The 22,399-nt window shown below is 37.3% G+C and overlaps 1 protein-coding gene across 1 annotated transcript; it reads right to left on the bottom strand.

Annotated features, from left to right (window-relative positions):
• Positions 1-16,196: 16,196 nt before the first annotated feature.
• LOC149426435 (carbonyl reductase [NADPH] 3-like) lies at positions 16,197-21,960 on the bottom strand. The gene is made up of 6 exons (XM_089636934.1): positions 21,891-21,960; positions 20,431-20,559; positions 19,618-19,749; positions 19,120-19,358; positions 18,203-18,349; positions 16,197-16,427 (listed from the first exon to the last, which is right to left on the bottom strand). Exons 1-6 carry the CDS (start codon positions 21,909-21,911, stop codon positions 16,262-16,264), a joined length of 834 nt encoding a protein of 277 aa, XP_089493060.1. The 5' UTR covers positions 21,912-21,960; the 3' UTR covers positions 16,197-16,261.
• Between the last annotated feature and the right edge of the window lie 439 nt (positions 21,961-22,399).

The following is a 22,399-nucleotide window of genomic DNA, read 5'->3' as shown; positions in this document are numbered from 1 at the left end:
GACAATTTCTTTTGAAAAATGTGGATTGGGTCGAACTCATTTAGTTCAGCACAAAATTAATACGACAGGAGATCCCATTAAGCAACGGTATTACCCCTTGTCTCAAACGCGTCAACAACAACTTGACTCTCAACTTAAGGAAATGCTTGAATTAGGTGTTGTTCGCCGTTCACGTTCGGCTTGGTCGAATCCGGTTTTGATCGTCCCTAAGAAGGATGGTTCTGCAAGGTTCTGCTTGGACTCCAGAAAGCTTAACAGCGTCACTACAAGGGATTCGTACCCACTGCCATATATTTCGCGTATCTTAGACAACCTACGTGGTGCACGTTTTATATCCTCCATTGACTTATCGAAAAGTTTCTGGCAGATCCCTTTACATAAGGATTCTTGCTGCAAAACGGCTTTCGTAGTACCTGGACATGGCCTGTTTGAATTCGTTAGGATGCCGTTTGGGTTAAAAAACGCTCCTAGTGAACTTCAGCGTCTTGTAGATGCACTTTTTGGTCCAGAGTTCGACGAAAACGTTTTTTGTTATTTAGATGATCTAATTATAATTTCCGAAGATATCGATTCTCATTTAGAACAATTGAATAGGGTTTTCTTACGTCTGAAAGAAGCAGGCTTGACTGTCAATTTAAAAAAATGTGAGTTTTGTAAGGATGAATTAAAATACCTCGGTTATATAGTGGATGCGAAAGGTCTTCGCACAGATCCAGTCAAGTTGGAATGCATTCGTACTTACCCCATTCCAAAAAATTCTAAACAGGTAAAAGCTTTCATTGGCCTGTGCGGGTATTATAGGAGATTCATAAAGGATTTTTCAACCATTGCGGCTCCCTTAACAAAGCTCACTGGTTCAAGGAAGGGGATTAGTAATTTTGCTTGGTCTCCTGAAGCAGAGGTCTCTTTTAAGAAATTAAAGAAAGCGTTGACTTCTGCCCCAGTTATTAATTGTCCGGATTTTTCGCTTCCTTTCACGATACACTGCGACGCGAGTAACGTGGGAATTGGAGGAGTACTTACTCAGGTATTTGATGGAGAAGAGCACCCTGTTTCATTTTTTTCTAGGTGTCTTAATGTGCATGAACGAAACTACGGCGTGACGGAGCGCGAACTCCTAGCAGTGTTGGATTCGGTCAACCACTTCAGGCCCTACATAGAAGGCGCCCATTTCACTGTGGTAACGGACCATTCTAGTTTACAATGGTTAGTATCACTATCTAATCCAACAGGTAGACTTGCTCGCTGGTCTACTCGTTTGTCACAGTATTCTTTTGACGTTATACACAGGAAGGGTAAATTAAATACGGTTCCGGACGTTCTTTCACGTAAAGACGTTTCCTTGATCTCTACTATTGACTCCGTTCCCATGAGTACAGATACTTGGTATACTACCTTATTTTCTAATTGTAAATCAAATCCACAACGTTTTACCAATTTTCAAATTAAAGATAATAAACTGTTTCGTCACAGTAAGTCTCGTTTCGATCTGCAGGAGGACACAGCTTGGAAGCTTGTTGTTCCTTTCGAGGACCGTAGCGCTGTTCTATCTAAAGAACATGAGTCGGATATTTCCTGTCATCCAGGAGTTTTTAGAACTTACAAAAAGGTTCAACTTCATTATTTTTGGCCAGGGTTGTATAATGACGTCAAAATTTTTGTTAATAGATGTAAAACGTGTAAGGCACATAAAATTAATACTGCTCCGCCGGCAGGCATTTCTACCAACCCGAAAATAGTCACAAGACCTATGCAAATGCTGTCTATTGACCTTGTCGGTCCACTGCCAAGAAGTTATTCCGGATTCACATATATTTTGTCAGTCGTAGACGTGTTTTCAAAATACACATGGATTTTCCCACTTAGGAACGCTACCACAAAAAGCATTGTTAAAAATGTAGAGCAGTACATTTTTCTCATTCATGGGGTCCCACAAACATTTGTTTGCGACAATGGCAAACAATTTATATCTAATGAATTTAAAAAAATACTGTCTGACTATAATGTTCCGGCACCTTTCTATAATGCTTACTACACGCCACAAAATAACGTCGTAGAACGTTATAACCAAACGATAGGTACTACACTGTCTATTTTGACCGAGTCCGACCAACGTAATTGGTCTAGGTTTCTGCCACAAATACAGTCAGCACTTAACAATACGGTTAACTTCGCGACAGGTTACACACCTTTTTTTTTAATGCACGGGCGTGAACAAATAATTGATGGCAATTTTCATAAAAATTTGATCTCCTCTAGCGGTGCGGATTCGAATTTAGAGGAATCAAGAGATAGTTTTGCTAAGAAATTAGAGGACTTGGCTCCGATTTACAATAAAGTTTCGGAGGCCTTGTTGCAGGCTTATAGGAAAAATGCTCAACATTATAATTTACGTAGGAAGTCGGTAAATTATGAAGTTGGAGATGTGGTGTGGAGGAAAAATTTTGTCCAATCGAGTGGACCCAATTTTTTTTCGCACAAATTGGCTCCGAGGTTTGTGCGAAACGTTATCAAAAACAAAGTTTCTAATTTAGTGTATACCCTTGCAGACATGCAAGGCAAGGTAGTAGGAAATTTTCATGTTAAGGACATAGTTCGTTTAGATTAGGTTTAGTTTAGTATATCATAGGAAGCCAATGAAATAGTGTAAAGGACTACCAACCCTTCATGCTGCTTCATTCCCTTCTTTATGTGTTTGTTCCGGTCACGTGTTCTGAAGTTTGGTACCTTCAGGACTTGTGCTTGGAATAAACGCAAAATTCTAGTGTACTGATGATAGATTTCTTTTTTATCCTCGTTGGACTAGAATAGGAACATCTTCACAAAAGATGTTTCTCTGATCCTAGTGATCAGTGGCGCCCATTAATTTACATAGTTTAGGTCTTAATTCTTTATTATCACTTAAACTTTACTGAGATTTATTCTTATTTACGTTTTGAGTAATTTTCATTTTAAATGAGACGATTCGTCTTCTTACTGTTGTGAGCTTATTAGTGCGACGCACACACGCACACACACACATTGGTACGTTCCGTCAGCATAATGGACATAAGTTTGGTTGTCATTATCCTATGGTCTGAACCCTTCTTCCACAAGTTCATTGGAGTTTTCTTATACTTTTGTCAAGTATCGAAGTTTTATTAGTATCCAAAGAGTCTCCAGGGGACTTGGAAAGAAGGATTCTTATTTTTTTGTGTGTGAAAGAATTGAGCAATTTTTCATACACAAGATTATGTAATTTCTATTTTAGTTGTTCAATGTACTAGTTTTATGGTTAAATATATTTAGTTTAATATATATATTTTTAAGTCTTAGTTTCTTAAGGAAATTCTCAAATTGTGTTGTTTCAAACAAAGGGAAGTACATACTGCTTTGGCGTGCTAACCTATTACATAATTCCGTCTGGATATTATCACTTTACCTCTGCTACGTAAGAGTGTGTCTTTGTACAGTTTTGTTAGTCATAAGTACAATTTGGTTAGTTATAAGTAATATATGCATAAGTATCTCATTGCTAGTACCAGTGTTATGCTGTAAATTTTGTAGTACAAGTGTCGATCTCTTGAATTGTGCTCGTACACCTCGTAACCTGTGTCAATTATCTAAAGCACATAGTTGAACACCAATTATATTTTGTTTGTCCAAGAAATTTCGACTCTTTGCTTACATGGTAAGTGAAATTTTTGTTAGAATGCCATCTAGGCTACTTCCTTAGTCATATTTCTTGAGCAAGCAATGTTCATTCGAAGAGAATATGCTAGGTATTTTTTATATGTAAACCTTGATTCAACCACGATAGAGGGGTTTATCTTCTGATTGTAAAACCTCATCTAAAATTCTTGGCATTAAGTTATGTAAACCCTGCTCTGAACATTTTTTTACATCAATTTTGTAATTGATTTAGTGAAGATCTCTTAGAGATTTGGTGGATTTTTATTTTGTTAAGTTCTATTGTTTCAAGTTTTTATCTTAGAATGGTAAATTTGTTTTATATAAACATAGGGAGAGAAAGAGAGTTTATGTAGTTACTTTATTTATTTTCTGTTAAAAATATATATATGTGTTTTGTTTTCTTCTTCAAGAATAAAGTGGGAGCTTGAGTTCTCCATACTCACTGGTGTCTCAGAGAGATTGTCTCTCGATAAGTGAGTAAGTGTTTGCGAATCTCATAATTAGAGATATAAAAGTGAAGGTACAATCCCCATGTAAATATTGATAATAATATCGGTTGTGCAACACCAATCTGCGAATTGGTTTTCTCTTTTCGTTTTCTTGGTTTATAACTTGTTTAGTTTTATGGTTTTCTGTAAAAACTTATTTATTTCTACTAGCTTTGTCTTTTGTGTACATGTGCGGGATAGAAAGGTATTCGCGTGGGTTTTTTTTTTGTTTTTATTTTAAGGTAATTTTACTTCACTTCGCGGCGTAAAATTTCCGGGGGTTGCGGGGAATTGTAACGTCAAAGAATTGTGCAAGTTTGGATTGCCAGGGTAGTGCCCGATTATTGTTTTGTTGAGAGTTTTTTCGGGTGGCTGCCCTGCGAGCGGTTGGACGGGCGGGCAAAAATAACGCGGGTAGATTTAGATCGGGACATTACGGGAACAATACGCGAGACGACGATTCCGCGGGGCGGGTGGTTTTTGGGCGAGAAAGGTGATATGGAAAATAATGAAAAAGATCGCGCGGATACCTTGAACTTAATATCCTTCGGAGACTTTCCGTTTAAATTTACAAAACATAAAACCAACGTTTCGACTCCTGTGTGAGATCGGCCTGTGCTTGTTCGAGTGTTGTGGCTTGAAGAGATGAAAATATACAATCGTTTGTTTGAAAGTAAAAAATGGTTTTATTTGTGAAGCGAAATTCCTTGGAGATTACACTGGATTACCAAGCATGCTGTCGAGGTGACACAAAGATGAATCATAATTGTTCCGTTAAACGTTCAATGGATGCTGATTAATTGAGGATGGCCTCGCGCAATCCATCTGACGAATCTCTACCCGGCGTAACCTGCTCATCAGACGTGACAACATGAACAAGGTTCTTCAATGTTTTTTACACATTATGCCTGCTTGCTTTAGCCCCATAATAGCCCTGGTGATTGACAAGGGTCCATGCTCATCAGACGGGACATCAACCGGGACTTCAGACGTGACAATATTCACACATCTCGTGCCCAGTATCCCTCAATCGCCTTGTCACAGCAAGTGTATGCGCGTCCAGTGTCAACTGTTATTTTAGGAGTTACGTCCTCTCTCGGGTCAGATTTGATCCATATACACCTTAAGTCTAAATTTTTCCCTAAAAAAAGGACAATAAAACTAACATTATCTGCACAGAATGTGAAATATTATGTAAAGTTTTAAAGTTTTAAGTTTAACAATCATCTAATTTATGCATACGCTTAAATATTCACAAAATCTTTATATTTTAATAAATTTTAATTTCTAGTATTTGCTTTAATTTGAATCTTTTGTTTATTTATGTTGTACTGTTGTTTTCATTTTAATTTATAATTGTTATGTAAAAGGCCAAAAGGGCGTTAATAAATAAATAAATAATCTAACAGTCTAGGGCAGCAGTTCCCAAGCTGGGGTTTGTTTGGGGCACGGTTGCTGAGTAAAAGTATTTAACCTTGTTTAATAAAATCACCTTGTGAATAAGACACATTTTTTGCAATAGAGCCAAAAATAATCGTGAATTAAGTCGTATGTCATTATTATAATATCATTAATATCCCGTAAAAATTTAATATATTTATTTATTTCAATTAAAATAAGCCTGATTATGGGATACATACTCAATAAAGTGGTGTCCAGGTTCATATATTAATATATACACTCAATAAAGTGGTGTCCAGGTTCATATTTTAATATATACACTCAATAAAGTGGTGTCCAGGTTCATATATTAATATATACACTCAATAAAGTGGTGTCCAGGTTCATATATTAATATATGTATACACTCAATAAAGTGGTGTCCAGGTTCATATTTTAATATATACACTCAATAAAGTGGTGTCCAGGTTCATATATTAATATATACACTCAATAGAGTGGTGTCCAGGTTCATATATTAATGGATGTACTCTATAAAGTGGTGTCGAACAAGTCATTTTAGTCAAACAAATTGATTCTGAATAATATAATTTTTTTTATTTATTTTTTTATTCATGAAATATTAATGTGTACAGTATACCTGTGTATTATTAAGTTTTAGTGCATAACATGGTTATTCATACCACAAGGACGGGTTTTGTTCACAGAATTAGAACAAGTAATCAAATTTAAAAATTATAACCCAAGAACTGAGAAACAACCGGCGCATGATGAAATAATTACAGAACTTGAATGTATACTTTGAAATTTGATGAATTATCTTCGCAACCGGCACTACAATTTCAGCATTCGAAGTAAATTCGTAAAAATATCATGCATTTCTGCGTAAATAAAATTCTTGCAGCCGATTACCGTCGCGACCGACTATTTAAACATAAATATTCTAGGTAAATTCGTAAACATACAATATATTTCCGCGTAAATCGAAATTTCAAGGCCGGTTTCCGTCGCAACCGGCCCTTAAAACTCAGTACAGCTGTGGAAATTCTTCAAATTGACCCATTATTGGAGGGGACCCACCCTTTTCCGACGGCTGTGTGAGGAAACTGATTGTTACTTAACCTCCTTAGCCGCACACGTCAGGACTCTAATTTTGTTTGTAAAAAGAAGCTAAATTTATTTTAAAACGATTCTAGACCCTCCAATGTCCCTGCATGCATGATTGTTAGTACGAAATAATGTATGCATACTTACATTAATAGTAACACAAAATAATAACACATCTGAAATGTGTTCGCCTGGTGGTTTGGCATCTAAAATTAAATAATAAATAAGGAGAACAATATTTACAAGTGGAAATACGATTGAAACATAAAAATATACAAGCCGCGTATCGAGGGCAGTTTACCCCACTATCACGGGGCAGTCCCGGCAAAAATGAGCATGGCAAGCGGCCTGGCCACAACGATCCCAAGCACCTGCGTCCCTTAGCCAGTTTTCCGAGAGTACCCTCGAAGAAATGTAAATGGGGGCAGGGGGGGGGGAGATACTCCCAAAGACCCTAGGGAATGAAATGAGCCTCAGGTCACCGGAGGCAGGACGGAAGGGGACCGGGCTCGCGTAAACATTCCCCAGGCCAGCTTATGATGCCGGGGGAGGCACCCGTGGTTCGTGGGACAGCCGCACCGGATTAATGTCACCTTACTGGATGCAGGAACAGGGTCTATCCGCCCCCATGGTGGGGAAATGAACAACACAGTACGATAGAGTTCAGTTCGACAACCTAATCATAAACCAATTTGTTAGTAACAAATAAAAAGGCAAATAACAAACGTAGAAAATAAGTTGTGATCAACAACAAATTGACCGTTCATAATAGAAAAAAAAGAAGGGAAAAAAAGATGAACATAGTATTAATAAATTAATTTAAAGAGCTAAAAACACAAAAAGAAACAGTATTATCATTATCAACGCGTTCCTAATAAATAAGGCCCAAATTCAAAAGTAAAAGGAAGAATGTGCATAAATAAACAGTGTAAAGAACGGGCAAAAACGGTGTAAAAAGCCAATATACACAATAAATGAGTAAAAAATAATAAAACAAACAAATAAAATAATAAATGCATTGCGATCATGGATAAGACAAAGAAAGTAAAACCAATGATTATATAAAAATAAAAATAAAACACAAAGCAATCGCGCATAAACAATTTTAAAGTTGTTATAGAGGAGTAACCGTGGAGTGACAGGAACAATACGCTTGGCACCTGAAACAAAGATGATTTTAATCTAAATCAGCAACTCTAAGCACAGGCCATCTCTCTACCCAGGACATAACAAACTTTTTGAAGCATTCAAAATTCTCTCTGTTCAACACGAGATCGGCATTTCATGCCGGTCTTGTAATTCCTCTGAAGCCATCCAACATTTCCTCTCGGGCATCCTTCATCAACTCGCAGCGCCACAGAATGTGCTCGGCTGTCTGGTTAGTGTCACCACATGAACAGTTCGGATGAGGAGACAAGGCAAGACTATGTAGCCGCCCCCTGAGCTCCCCATGACCGGACACCATTTGCGTCATATAGTGATCCAGTTTTATGTGCGCTCCTTCCATTCTGCTTTTAACTGAAGGGAAGAAAGAGAAAGTCAATCTACCCTTCGTCGACCTATCCCATCGCTCTTGCCATACACTCAGCGTTCTATCTCGCATGGCTTTCAATAAGCCAGGAAGGGACACCGCTCCATCGGGTTTCAGTTCGACTCCCAGGTGGACAGCAGCCCTACCTCTTGTCAATGCCTTTTTTGTCAAAACTTCCCTAATTTCCAAATCAATCGGCAGTGTACCAGCCAGAACCGGTAATGCATCATTAGCCACACCCTAAAGCGCCAACAGGGGAGTCCGTTGGCCCCGCTTGAGGGCCAAGTGGATTAATGCATTATCCAGCCGGTGCTCCCACACAGAAGCGGCATACGAGACATGCGTCACGTAAACACCCCTATATATGAGGCGAAGTGCCGGAGTCCGCAATCCCCACTCAGCCGTTGAGAGCCTTCTCAATTTCAAGAATAGGGCCTGGGCCCTGCTAGAAATGCTCTTGACGTGCACTAGGAACGAAGAAGATCTATCTAAAGTGATGCCTAAATACCTGGTGCTTTCAACGAAACGAATAGTGGAGCCTCCCATTCTGATGGAAGGGTTTCTGGCACGACTGAGCAAACCCTTCATCAAGAGTCCCACGGTCTTATGGGGAGCGAAGTTCAGCCTGTTTCTCTTACCCCATTCAAGAATTTCACGCAGACCCTCTTCTGCTTTACTCTCCACTTCCTTTCTGCTGTCCCCTGAGACCAAAAGAAACTTATCATCTGCGTAGTCGACCGATATGCATCCTTCAGGCAAGGGTAACCTAGAGGAGTCGTCAAAAAGGATGTTCCACAGGTCAGGCCCGAGGACTGACCCTTGTGGACAGCCCATGTTAACGTCACGTATGATGAAAAAATCACCATACATCACAATAACCTTTCTGTTACGTAAATAATCACTAATAATATTGAACAGTAAAGGCGGGCAATTACGACTTTTCAACTTAGTTAAAATCATCGGCCACCACGCATGATCGAAGGCACCCGAGATGTCCAAAAATATTCCAATTACATACTTCTTGGTACAAACCCTCACCCATTCAAGCGCATACTTAATGGCGTGCTCAGTGGACTTACCGGGGACGAACCCAAATTGGCGGTCGCAGGGTGGAGACAGGGTGAGACGGAGCCTATGTTTGATGATTTTTTCCAGTATTTTACCTAAGATTGGAAGTAAAGTGATGGGTCTGTAGGCTCCGATATCTGTTCTCGGCTTGTTGTTCCCCTTTGGTATAATCCGGAGCACACCTTTCTTCCATTCTGTAGGGAATACTCCTCTACGCAAGCACGTTTCCAACACTTCTCTTCCAAAGCTCCTCTTTAGCGTGGATCTAAACATTCTTCGCTATTATGCCGTTCAATCTGTCAAATCCCGGTGCCTTCTTCGGACCCAAACCCTTAATTATGATTTCAACATCTGCTCGACTAAATGGTGGCACGCCGTCCCCCTGGGCGAGGTCTCTAGGTGGAAGCCGTGACAGGTTTCTTACCTGTTGATGGTGAAAACTTTCTCAAATTGACCCAGTCAATCCCAGTGAGTCATAGGTACATGTGGATGGGAACTGTAAGGGACGTTCTCATATCTCTCACATGGATCGTAATAAAGGGGGCCGGTCAGTCCTCAGTAGCTGCAAGGTCCGTGCTTATAATGAGCCTGGTCCCGGGGTGCAAGTTCGCTTCTACGGTCAGGTATCCAAGGGCTAGAGAAGACGGGGTCCAAGGAAGTGCAGAGTCAAACAAGTTCCAGTGTAGAAACAGGCAGAAAGCAGTAAGGCAGGGCGTAGAATCGTGAAGAGAGCAGTTGGCGAGTGTTGAGTAGAGTCTGAAGTCCTAGCTTACTGATTGGCAAAGGGGCGTACCTGTATTTATTGCGGACAACCCCTCCTTGGTCCAATGGAGTGATGGACGAATATTTCGCGTGTTGTATCGTCGGCTATGGTTGCGTAAGCCGGTGACACCATTATTCATAAAACGCTCCTCTTCACGACCTTTCGCCCGACCCAAACTACTTTCTTGCAGCATGTTTATTAAAACCAAAAACAAAGATACAATGGAAAATGTTGTGTTCGTACAAACAAGTCTCCAACTCGTCTTGGAAGGAGTTTATAATTTAATGGTTCTTTTAGATTAATCAGGGATTTATTATTACTCCTTGTAATAATAATGGTAACACGATAGTCGACCTAACAAGAAGCTTGCTAATTGGAATCTGAAACAGTAAGTTTCTCTGAGAACCTACCCCATACCTACCCACTGGCCCTGGCGACAACTGGCCACTGGCTCCATCTTGCGGACTTCCACGCAAGCTCTATGCACTGCCATCTGTGCGTGCATCTATGAAGCTCTTACTTCCCAACAGTAAAGTATGGAGGTAGCAGCATATTCAGGGGAAGCGTAAATATCTTTTTAAAAATTAAACTTACATTATTGCTTAACTAATTATTATGCTTAAGAGAGACCGGTCTTTCTAGCAGTATTATTGAAGTGAAACTTCTTTACGCGCGTCATGCAATTTCGAGGACCGGAGTAAAACCGACTCATGACCGAAACGAAAATGCGGGTACCCCCACCACCGATTAAAGTTCATTTGATCTAGTCAAAGTTTTGAAGTAACATATAAATGCTTCTTAGCTCATCCCGACAACTGGCGTTGGTGGTGTAATGGTCAGCATAGTTGCCTTCCAAGCAGTTGATCCGAGTTCGATTCTCGGCCATCGCACATTATTTTTTTGTTTTTAACGCCTTTTTCATTCAATATCTTATTTTTTAGTAGGTCAGAACATTTTTTAAAAGAAAATAATATTGCAAAATAATAAAAACACTTATCTCACTGTGATAAAACATTACTCCGCTAGAGCGCGCTTTGCGTTATTGTGTTGGATTAAAATTATTATCTAATCCGTATATTATGATAATTGTATTACATTTATTTAATTAATTTATTTATTTTGATAATATGTAATAATTTACAGAAAAAAAAATTAAAACTATCTCCCTCTGATAAAATATCCGTTCGCTAGAGCGCACTACGCGATCTTGTGTGGGATTCTATTTCTGTACATTGTACATTATTTTTAAAAATATATTATATTTTGGGTGTGATGTAGGTAACATTATAAAACATAACAAGCTCTCATATTTTCAGAACCTACATAATATAATCAATTTATGCGGCTTTGCTTACAGTTGGTACTCAGCGTGGTTGGCTTTCAATCAGTTAAGCGAGGTTCGATTCTCGGCTGTGGCATTTTTGAAGTGAAACCTTGTTGAGGTGGGGGAGCCGCTCACGAACGTTCTCTCTCTTCTCTTCTTTCCTCTCTCTCAGACACCAGCGAACTGCGCCACGCCAAGCATCAGCTGAAACTAGAAGTTTCACTTCTGTCTTGCGTAGGCTTGACACACCCACTTTTTTTTATTTTGTAATACATTTGGCCGAACTCTCGTAAACTAATCCTAAACTTAACAAATACAATAATATTCTTAAGTTTTATATCCATATTTTCACTTCTTCGCCACTTCTTATTATGCCAACCGGGATCGGCCACCCATTAGCCCACCCTACCCACAGTTAGGGGAGGCGAGGCTTACCCGGAATTTATCTCAGTTTTTATGTGTCACAACTTAGAGTATCATTATTTCAGATTTCCAAAGGAAGGAAAAATTAAAGCAAAATGGATTTACACAACGGGAAGAAAGGGAACTGCTTTCCCACTTGCCATAATATCATTTGCTCGTCTCACTTTGACCAAAATGATTTTATACCAGTAACAAAAATTTGTAGACTTATTGTATGGGCTGTTCATACATTCAAACTACCACTTATTTATAATTCTGTGTGGTTTCTATGTATTTTAATAAAGAATATTTTTAGAATTTTTGGTTAGATGAGAAGAATAAATATGTTTTCTCCACGGTTGCACAAGTTTCCACTATTTTAACCAATATTTTTGTTGTTGTTATTTACAACTCTCAAGTGGACCTGCAATCTCTATTTGCTCACTTCAGTTGCAGCGCAAAAACCAACAATTGAAGAAAAAAGTTGCAGTTATTCATTGAAATTTAAAAAAAAAATTAAATGGATCTCAAAAATTCTACATAAAACGTCTTAGCGACCAAAAGGGGATATCAGAAGAAATTTAAATCAATAACAGATATCATAAATGCACTCAAAAAAGAAATATGATAAATGCAGATCTACAATTATTGTTGGTTGATAGCTCCGACCCAGAGTCAGAGATCTGACGACTCGGTTTAATATCAGGATGTACCATTAAAACCAAATATACTGCCGGATTAAAAATTTTTGCAAACCCTTCACTTCTATTCTATTCTAGTTTAAAGCCTATGAATATGTCAGACAAAAGTTTGAGAAATGTTTGTGATTTCGAAAAACTCTGTGTAAAGCTCCGGGTACTTCAGCAAGTTCACGAAATACCTACTCGACACACTAAGTGCAAGGACCCATTTCATTGTCATCATTCACAAACAAATTATGTAGCAAACTCACCAATTCCTTGTCTACATAGTTTAACAAATGAATATACCAATAATTATTAGTTCAAAACATACTTTTAAGAAGATATTATTTCTGATAATTTTAGTTTGTAATTATTATTTTTTATTTAATCCGATTGTAAACGACTGTAATGTAAAAAATATTTTTGTAACCATTGTTTATAACTATTATGTACAAAATTGTAAGCATTTCAATCTACCCAATGTAAAAGCTCCATGACTTTTTATCAAATGAAAGATAAAGTTGAAAAATTCAATTAAAATGTCGATTTTTATACCGATTTGTTTCTTGCAATTCCTACCCGTCTTTATTTGAAAGAATTGCTCAAATTGCTAATGATGAACGCTGTTGGAACGTGTAGGCACGGGAATCTGTACTAGTTTAGTGTCAACGTAATTGGCATGTTTCATGTGCGGGTTTTGAAAGGGTGGACACAGAGAGAGGTTTATTTATGGGTGGACACTTTGGCGTAAGCGAAGGCATGCAATAGTATTGGTTAACAAAATCGGTCACATACAGTTCCATAGTAAAAATACTTTACAGCATTTCTCCTTGTATTACAATATCTTTGTTAAAGACTAAGGAAAGGACCGCTACGGGTTCCAATATCATAATTTATTACATAATAATCGATGGTGAGGATAAAATATAAATATTAAGATTTGTCTTAGTCCTCCTCACTGGTGGATCCTGTACTGAGGCGAACTAGAATTGTATTTAATAAGGATTGTTTTTTTCTAAACAAACTAACCATCACGCCGTTCTCCGCAGTGGTAGGCAGAGAGGACGTACCGCCAAACAACTCGGTCTTGACAAACACTCCTTGCCTCATTCACACACATACATACTCTTCTATTATTCTGACTCTTGACATCGCCAAGCAACTCAAGATTCTGATTCACTTGATCGTGCCATGTCTTCCTCGGGCGTCCCCGACTTCTGCTACCATAATTTATTAATAATGATTACAATAATAATAATTGATAATAAAAACTAATAAATTTTGCAATTGCTTCTCTACGTTGGATATTTATTTCTTTTTAAAATTCATTATTGTAGATCTTAGTAAACAAGTACTTATTGTACTGGACAGGAGTCCGCACAAGACTGTAGATTTGGGCGCCGGGTCCAAACCGTGTCTTCAACCGATGGGAATGCTCTTTTACGGCCGATGATAGTGATAGTTGTACAAATTATTGCAATCTGCCTCCCGCACCCGGTGCTCGGTGAATGTTGGGCACTGGGTGTGCTGTCGTCTCTGCTCGCTTCTGGCGTTTGGCGGTTTTCCTAGGCAGGGCCAGCTGGTCTTGAAGAGGTAACACCAGAATCAACAACCAGGGCAATTTTGTCCGAAACGGTATACAAATGAGCAGTGGCGGGAGTGAGGAATTTGCCAGTGGAGTGGAGTTGGCACATTTTATAAATGATAACATATTTTTGAAAAAATAAAAAAATGTGGCCAACAACATTACACAACGTTACACTTAGGGCCCGTTCCCACTTCCGTTTTAAAAACGGAGGCGGGTCCCGTTTTAAAAACGGATGCCCTAGTGGCTGTAGTGGATGTATGGAGCTGTTCACACTTGTCCGACACGATTTGAAAACGGATCCGACATTTTTTGTCGGATGGATCGCCAGCGCAGCGCGTCCGTTTTCAAATCGTGTCGGAACATGCTCGCTCATAGTTTTGTATGGAGCTGTTCACACTTGTCGTCTAGTCGTTCCGGCAGAGTCCCCACCACACCCCAACCCCTCCCCGCCCGCTCCCAGTCGCAAGGAAGCAGGCACGCTGCGTGCTTGTATTTGGTTATTTTGTTAAGTAAATAAATCAAAACTACAATAATGGATAAGGAAATAAATCCCGAAAATTTAATACCACTGGTCGAAGAAAGAGTATAGTAATATTTTATTTTTAACTAAATAAAAACAAAACACTTGGTGTACACAACTTTTGTATATCAAAATTTATATTTTAAATTTTTTAAAGTTTACTTTTTTTTAAAATTTTAAAGCTTTAATGAGATGCACGATGCACGGAAGATCGTATTAGTTTAATAAACACATAATAAAAAATATTTTAGTTGTTATTGTTTTACTTTAAAATATCGATAGACTTTCTTCAGGACAAATGCACTCTCTCAATTTTGTATTTTGATATGTTAAGCTCTCAGAAACTCATTCCAGTAGATGGAAGGAAGTGATAGACATTCTCTTAAGGTGATTTTCTCACGGTGAAAACGGCGCTATATAAATAATTCAATCATTAATATTCTAAAATAATTAAAGAACTTTAGTTCATCACTTCTCAACTCACCAATTAACACTTGGAAAATTCCTACAGAAAATCTTTCAGCTATGATTGGGTGTACCCAAAATTTTCTTTTCCCTTTTTTTTTCTTCTTTTTAATAAGTACCACATGACAACAAGAGCTTCATCGTCGTCCATTGCGCACCATTACTGAAGAATGAGCAAATAAAATGTTTTAGTTGAATCGACAATTATTTGTTTTCGTAGAGTATGATCCGGTTTTAAAACGGATCCGTTTTTAAAACGGAAGTGTGAACAGGGCCGTAAAGCATCCGTTTTTAAAACGGGACCCGCCTCCGATTTGAAAACGGAAGTGGAAACGGGCCCTTATAGTTCCTAAAGCAGTTTTAAATTTTGGTATATTCATTATCTACCTAATGCATGCCATTCATTTTATAAACATTTGTTCAGTTTAGTTGTAGATATATATTGGTGATTATTGCTGTTGGTAGTGTAGGGAAGATAATTTCTTTTATTTATTATCATTTATTTGTGTTCTTATATCTTATTTTATTATTTATCTAATATTTACAATTTTGAATTTTTCTAAATATTTTAGCCCACGAGAACTGGACCCTTAGTTTTTTGTTATAATTTAATGTTTGTGTGAAAATCTGTCATTACATTTTATTTGTATTCTTTATTATTTATAGATGTAAAAAATCTGTTGGTTACCTAAATTGTTAGCTCTTTGGTGAAAGTGTGGTTTCAAACAACACATTTTCATTAAATTTCAAATTAATCAAAAACCGATATGATTCGAGATTTTCACGGCCAAAAGAATTATGGTGATTTATTTTTGGGGTGTTAAGCAATGTTGCGTTACCTCCTTCTTTAGCCAATGTTTCCGACAGCATTACAGTGTCCGTCATCAGGACAGATGTGTATGGCAGGGTAGACACATCTGCCCTGATGAAGGACACGGTAACGCTGTCCGAAACGTTAAACGTTACGGCATAATATCCCCAAAATAAATCGCTGTAATCAAAACTCCTCATCATTAATAATATTATGTACATATTATTTATAATGTAACTACCAACCTACTATCAAGTATCATACTAGACCACCAAAGACATCAACAAACAATTGTTTGATGCAGTATATAATTATTTTTTTAAACTTAATTCCTTATTTTGTAATATTTGAAACATAAAAAAAAAACAAATAATAATATTCAAACTTTATTAAAAAATAAAAATATGTAATCATTGGAAATTTGTAAGTAATTTTAACTTAAACTTCTGGGAATGGTCCAGTCCAGCTGACAATCTGCTTGTTGGCCCACAGCAGAGATCCCTTCACAGAGTCAGGGGCGTCCAAGGCCAGGTACAGGGCCGGTTCGGCTCCCTGGTCGATGGTTAGGATCCCCTGTCCCTTGGTCATGTCGGTGTTCACATAGCTGGAAGAAGGAGAGAATTGTAACTGGAGAATATGTAACAATACATTAACATGTTACATTTCATCACACTACATTTATAGTCACGGCAATAGTTTAGGTTTATTACACTCCTGTAGTTTTAATCCGTTTCATCCCAATGATGAAAAGACTGAGATTAACTATACTGTCAATTGAGACGATAAGGAAATCCAGTGAAAAATATTGTATTTCAATAAATGCCAATTCTGAATACATTTATAAATCATTTAAAAACTATTAAAACACTATCACATTAAAATACACCATTTGGTTGGTATAACTGAATCTGCTGATTCTGACATCACAACCTGTCTATGTGAGTAATATATCTATGGTCTACACTGACTTTTTTTTGTAGTAATGCAGGTTTATAAACACCGGTAAATTGTATATCAGGTGCGGTCATGGATGTATGTTTGCATTTTGGTTTCCTACATTAGTGACGAGATGCTAAAATTTTACCTAATATTCTTCAATGTTAAAAGTAATCTAAAGAATAAAAAAACGCCTCGACTCCCATACAAAATACAGCGCCGGTTGAAAAGTAGGCTTGTTGAGACTGATGACTGGTGATGTCACACGTCACGTCCATAGATTTAATGCCATTTTGGGAAATCCAAAAAATTAAAAAATTATTTAATTATTATAAATAACTATAACAACAACAAAAATTACTGGGATTTAGGTTAGAATGTCATTATTGACAAAAAAAAAAAAAGGGGACTGGAGTTCCTTAATGACAGTATAGTTAATACAATGCAGTAAATATATACTTGCCTTAATGAACATTTTGACAGTTCAGTGCCGAATAAGGGTAAAGACTATGTTTTATGTGAGGGGTAGGAGAAAAGAGGAGGAAGGTTAGAAAGTATCTGGCAATTCAGATCTATTAAATAAACACAGCTAAAGCTGTTTGAAGAAATGTTTCAGTTCTATATACTGGCAGTATTAAGTACTAAATTTATACTGTATATTATTATATTTAATAAATAAATGAAATTTCATTTAACCCTCAATGTTCAGAACCGAGGAGTTACCACCCTGCAAAGGAGGTTGTCAAGATTTTGAATTTTATAATATTCTTCAAACTTGGAATGAATTTGGAATGAATTTAACTTGGAATAAATTGAATGAATTTGGAATGAATTTAACCCCTCAGGCTAATTTGTTCCGCTTTTGGGAACAGCTCATATGATCCTCATAAAAACCATTGTGCCTCCCTTGCTGTCATTGTTACAAATATGATCTAAACGGTGTTAGAAAGAGAAAACACTACGCTTCATATTCAAATTTAAATGTTAACCACAGAAGAATTAAAATGTACACCTCTACGAAACCAAAGGTTACAACCGCAATTTAAAAAAAAATTATGAAAGTTTGTGAATACTTTTAATAATTATTTTTATATACATTTGTCTAATACAATGTGTCTTTTTCATTATCAGTAATTTAAGGTCAGTGTTAGACGAAAAAATATAAGGTGAGCCATTTTAAAACTTTTTTATGTTAGTTATTTGTTTTATTTATATATTTTGAAGCGTATTTCATCACCTATCAAAAACAGTTTTTAGTTTTCGAACACATTCAGAATTATTATTTATTTATTATTATTATTCCATTTATTTGGATTTTATTACAAAGAGGAAATACTCCGACCTTCTGACAGAATATGCCAGAATCCTGAGGAGTTAACTGCTTACAATGAAATACATTATCATCTTTAAAAAAATATAAATAAAACAAGCAAGTTAACTTACCCAGGATTGACAGCATTGACTTTGATATTGGTGGAGCGGGCCAGGTACCTCTGCTGGACAAACGTCAGGGCTGTCAGAACCACCTTGGACACCTTGTATGGATCATCACCCCATCCGTCAGCAACGTTGGTTCCCTTACGCACTGAGCTGTTGACAAAAAAGGAGATTTTGTAATTTGAGAAGTTTGCAGAAGCATTGCTTTTTACTTTTTGTTGGTCTGCATGGAAAATTTGCCTTATTACATACTAGCTTTATGAAGATCATTTTTCAAAAACAAAATTGAAGCAGTTATAATATTTTAGCTAGGGGTCACAGCGGACATTATTGTTAACAATTTAATCAGATGTGAATTTTTAAAATTTATATGCCAACAATAGATTCGAATCAGCGTATTAAAAGAAAACAATTGAAAAAATATGTTAAATTTCTTCTAAGAGGATCTATGCATTCAAATTATGACAACACGTTTGTCACAAACTTTGTCGGCTTTCCTTACGTTTTTAGAAGCTTACGGCTACTAGTACACCAAGTTCATTTGTTAAGTTCTTGTGATGCGTTCCTTCCAGGCTTCCTATTGGCTGATAAAAAATCAAGTTACAACATACCGTTTGAGCGATTGTGCTTTGGTTTATTTCGGAGGGGAATGTTCCTTTTCTCTGGACATCTGTACTGTATAAAGGAACGATGAGGATTTTGAATCTGAGACAACATGTGGGATTTTTCCTTCAGGAATCAAAAAAACCCCAGTGCACCTGCAGGAGGAACGAAGAACAGAGGAAAAGAGCTTAGCAACTAAGTCGATGAGTCCAATGAATCGAAGTCCATTCGTCTGAGCACGGAATCGTATTTAAGTGGAACGACACACTTAAAATCGACACAACAAATAGGAGTTCCTCATTGTAACATTCTAAACATACTTAATAAACTCATCCACCAAGTTGTTCAGCTGGCGAAGGGTAAGGTTGGGGTTGGCCAGGGCGGTGCGGATGTTCTCCCCGGGGATCATGGACAGGTGGCCGAAGCCGCTTGACGTGTTGATGACGCGGCCGTCTGGCCTCATGGCTGGAAATAGGTCTTCACATGTGTCCCGCAGGTTACCGTAGTTGCCGCGGATCGTCTTCTCCGAGATGGCCAGCAACGGTTCGTCGTACGGTTTCTACAAATAATTTCACACAAAGAGATTACATATTTGCTTGCCTCACATATTTTTGTGTTTTTGGGGGGTTCAAACAATGCCTGTATTGTCAGTTCAGATGGCTGTAAATCTATTGGGTATTTTTATTAATAACAATGCAGAAACGCTTGAAACATTAAAATATCTATCAGCTAAATGATGGCGACTTTGGTGTGATTTGAAGTTTGATTAGAATATATAATTACCTTCAAGTGAATGTCAATTGAAAATCAATACTCACGTAGAACTGAACTCCAGCATTGTTGATGAGAAGGTCAATTCCTCCGTGGGTGGCCAGAATATAATTCTTAAATCTCAGCACGCTCTGACGATCAGAAATATCCAGCTGGTGGAAATTTGGAAAACATCCAAGCTAGAAACAGGAATACATTGAAAAATTAGAAATAGAATATCCCTAAAACACCCGTCTTACTTATTTGATTCTTATACGCCGGTTAGGCGTCAGTACGGAAAAGCCTGCCTTAAGCCTGGTGTAAGTCCGTTTCAACCGTGCAAACGCTGTGATAATAAGTCAAGTTTTTCACTGTTCCAACCTTATGCGCCGCATTATACTTACACGGCATTTATAATTATGGGGGATTATGTAGTGTAGAATTTAATTTATGATTCTTTAAAGCTAATGAGAACACTGGTATAATTGATGTTACGGCATTCTCCATTTCAAATAATAAAATTTGTACTTTTAAGAGGAGCAGCAGGAGTTACAAAATGAAATTGAATAAGAAGCTCGACGATCCGAAATGGGCTTAATATTGAACCCCTTATACTCTTCAGAGGAAAGTCACAATTCAGGTGGCTTGGTCAAGTATTAAGAAAACCAGAATAAAGAATTCCATTGAAAATACTGAGTGTGATTTCAGAGAGAAGACGTCTGGTGGAGAAGGTTGGGAGAAGCAACTTTGTGCAAGCATGAGCTGTGCAAGGAGAGGCTGGGCCTACTAGGACAGGAACGCCTGGAGGCACCTTGTCGAGGTGATGAGTCTCAAACCCGATTAAGATAAGTGGAAAAAGATAACATGATAATTGTAATTACCTCATGGAGTTTGTTGACAGCGGCTTCACCTTTGGAGGCATTACGAGCGGTCAGGTAAACGATTCCGGGAAACCTCGCACACAATCCCTTTACGATTCCAAAACCAATGCCTTTGTTGGCGCCAGTCACCTGGTAAGAACAAGAACAGTAAGAACAAACCTAAAAAAGGTAACATAACTTTTTTTGCTTATTTTCAAAAGCAATTTCCATGAGGCAGTAAATTTACTTAATTTAACACATCGACTTCTTGTAAGGTCGTGTCTCCTGCTACACTGTTTGCACAAACATAGAACCAAATGTTTGAGCAAAAATACAAAATGGGGACGTATCTATACACATTTTTGTATGAGACGTATGTTTGTGCAAACTGCAAACAGTGTCGCAGGAGACACTATTTAATGCAAACAAAGTTCTATCTGACACGGCGATGTTACATATGAAATAATGAGCTCTAAAGTAGCTTCTTCTAAAGTCTATAATGAGTTAGATGGAACCTTTTTTTCCAATTCCAAGGGGATGACTTTACTACGAAAAAAAAGTATATTTCTGCCCTGCAGAAGGTACAATGATTTGCTCAAATGGTTGGTTTAAATCAAATATAAAGTGGTTGTTCACTACTTAATGTACCATTCAGTCTTTTAAATGAAAAGTATACCTACTATGGTTAGTAAAAGAAGGAATTTAATATATAAACAATTAAATAAAAAAAGAAAGAAAAATAATTCCGGGTTACGAATAACCAGACAATACAGGGTGTATCGGCACGTACCCGACAAACTTTAACCAGCTATTCCTTAGCACATTTGGAGTAAAAAGTGTTATGGGCACTTTGCTGTCCGGGAACATTTTTTTTTAATAAAAAATTTACTATTCATATTTTCACCACATGTCACCACTGCTTTATCCTTTTTCAAAGTTTGAAAACCCACCTGGCAATATTTTATTCGAGTTTCGTTGAATAATATACGTACATACCTACATTAGCGCGCTTTTACGATCACAACGAAATGGCATGGCACCATTCGTCTCATTTTTAGCTATTATTATTTAGTGTGTATGAAAGAGCGAACACGCTTTTTGACACACTTGCTAATAACAGCTGTTGAACACGAGAAACAATGCCAATGACAGTGACAGAGTGTGGATTTTTTAATCATTTATTGTTTTTAATTGAAAAAAAATGTTACCGGACAGCAAAGTGCCCATAACATTTTTTACTCCAAATGTGCTAAGGAATAGCTGGTTAAAATTTGTCGGGTACGTGCCGATACACCCTGTATATTTAAAATCTCCTACTACTACTACTACCACAGTAAGTGAAAAATGTTGTTTGTGTCGTGATGTAGGACTTAGCCGGCCAAGGAGTTGAACTCAAGACGCATGGATGGGACCCAGACGAAATGCGAACTCAGCCACTGACCGGTTAATGAATGAATGATTAATAGAAGTAAAACACTTACCACTGCTATTTTGGTAGTCATTTTAATAGTTTAATCTGAGTCGAAGGTCTCAAAAACAATATAAGTAAAAAAAATAATTTTGTGCATTTATATACTAATAAATTGTTATGCAATGACCACAGACATTTTTGTTTTTATTTGAAATTCGTTTTGGTAAACCACATTGATAAAAGCTACTTACGAGCCCAATAATAACTAATATTTTGATGGGAAATACCCACCTATCTATATTATCAATATTGTGGTATTTTAACCTTTTTCTTATGACATCATGGTATTGCAACTGATTGCACTAAAAACCATTAATCTTTTATACTTACCATGGGACTTACTAATAAACGTGTTTTAAATTTTACACAACTGATAAACAACCATTAAACTCTTGAACGCCAGCGTATCCTTATTAGGCCCTACACACGATCAGACCTGCAGAACTCAACAAGTTGAAGCTCCAACCAAATTATTATTCATTTTTCAAAAGAAGCAAACACATTGTGACTTGACATTTT

The sequence above is a fragment of the Hesperophylax consimilis genome, chromosome 1 (assembly GCF_061612785.1).
Source record: "Hesperophylax consimilis isolate HC1 chromosome 1, BYU_Hcon_1.0, whole genome shotgun sequence".
Classification (NCBI taxonomy): domain Eukaryota; kingdom Metazoa; phylum Arthropoda; class Insecta; order Trichoptera; family Limnephilidae; genus Hesperophylax; species Hesperophylax consimilis.
This window is presented reverse-complemented; position numbering and strand designations above follow the sequence as displayed.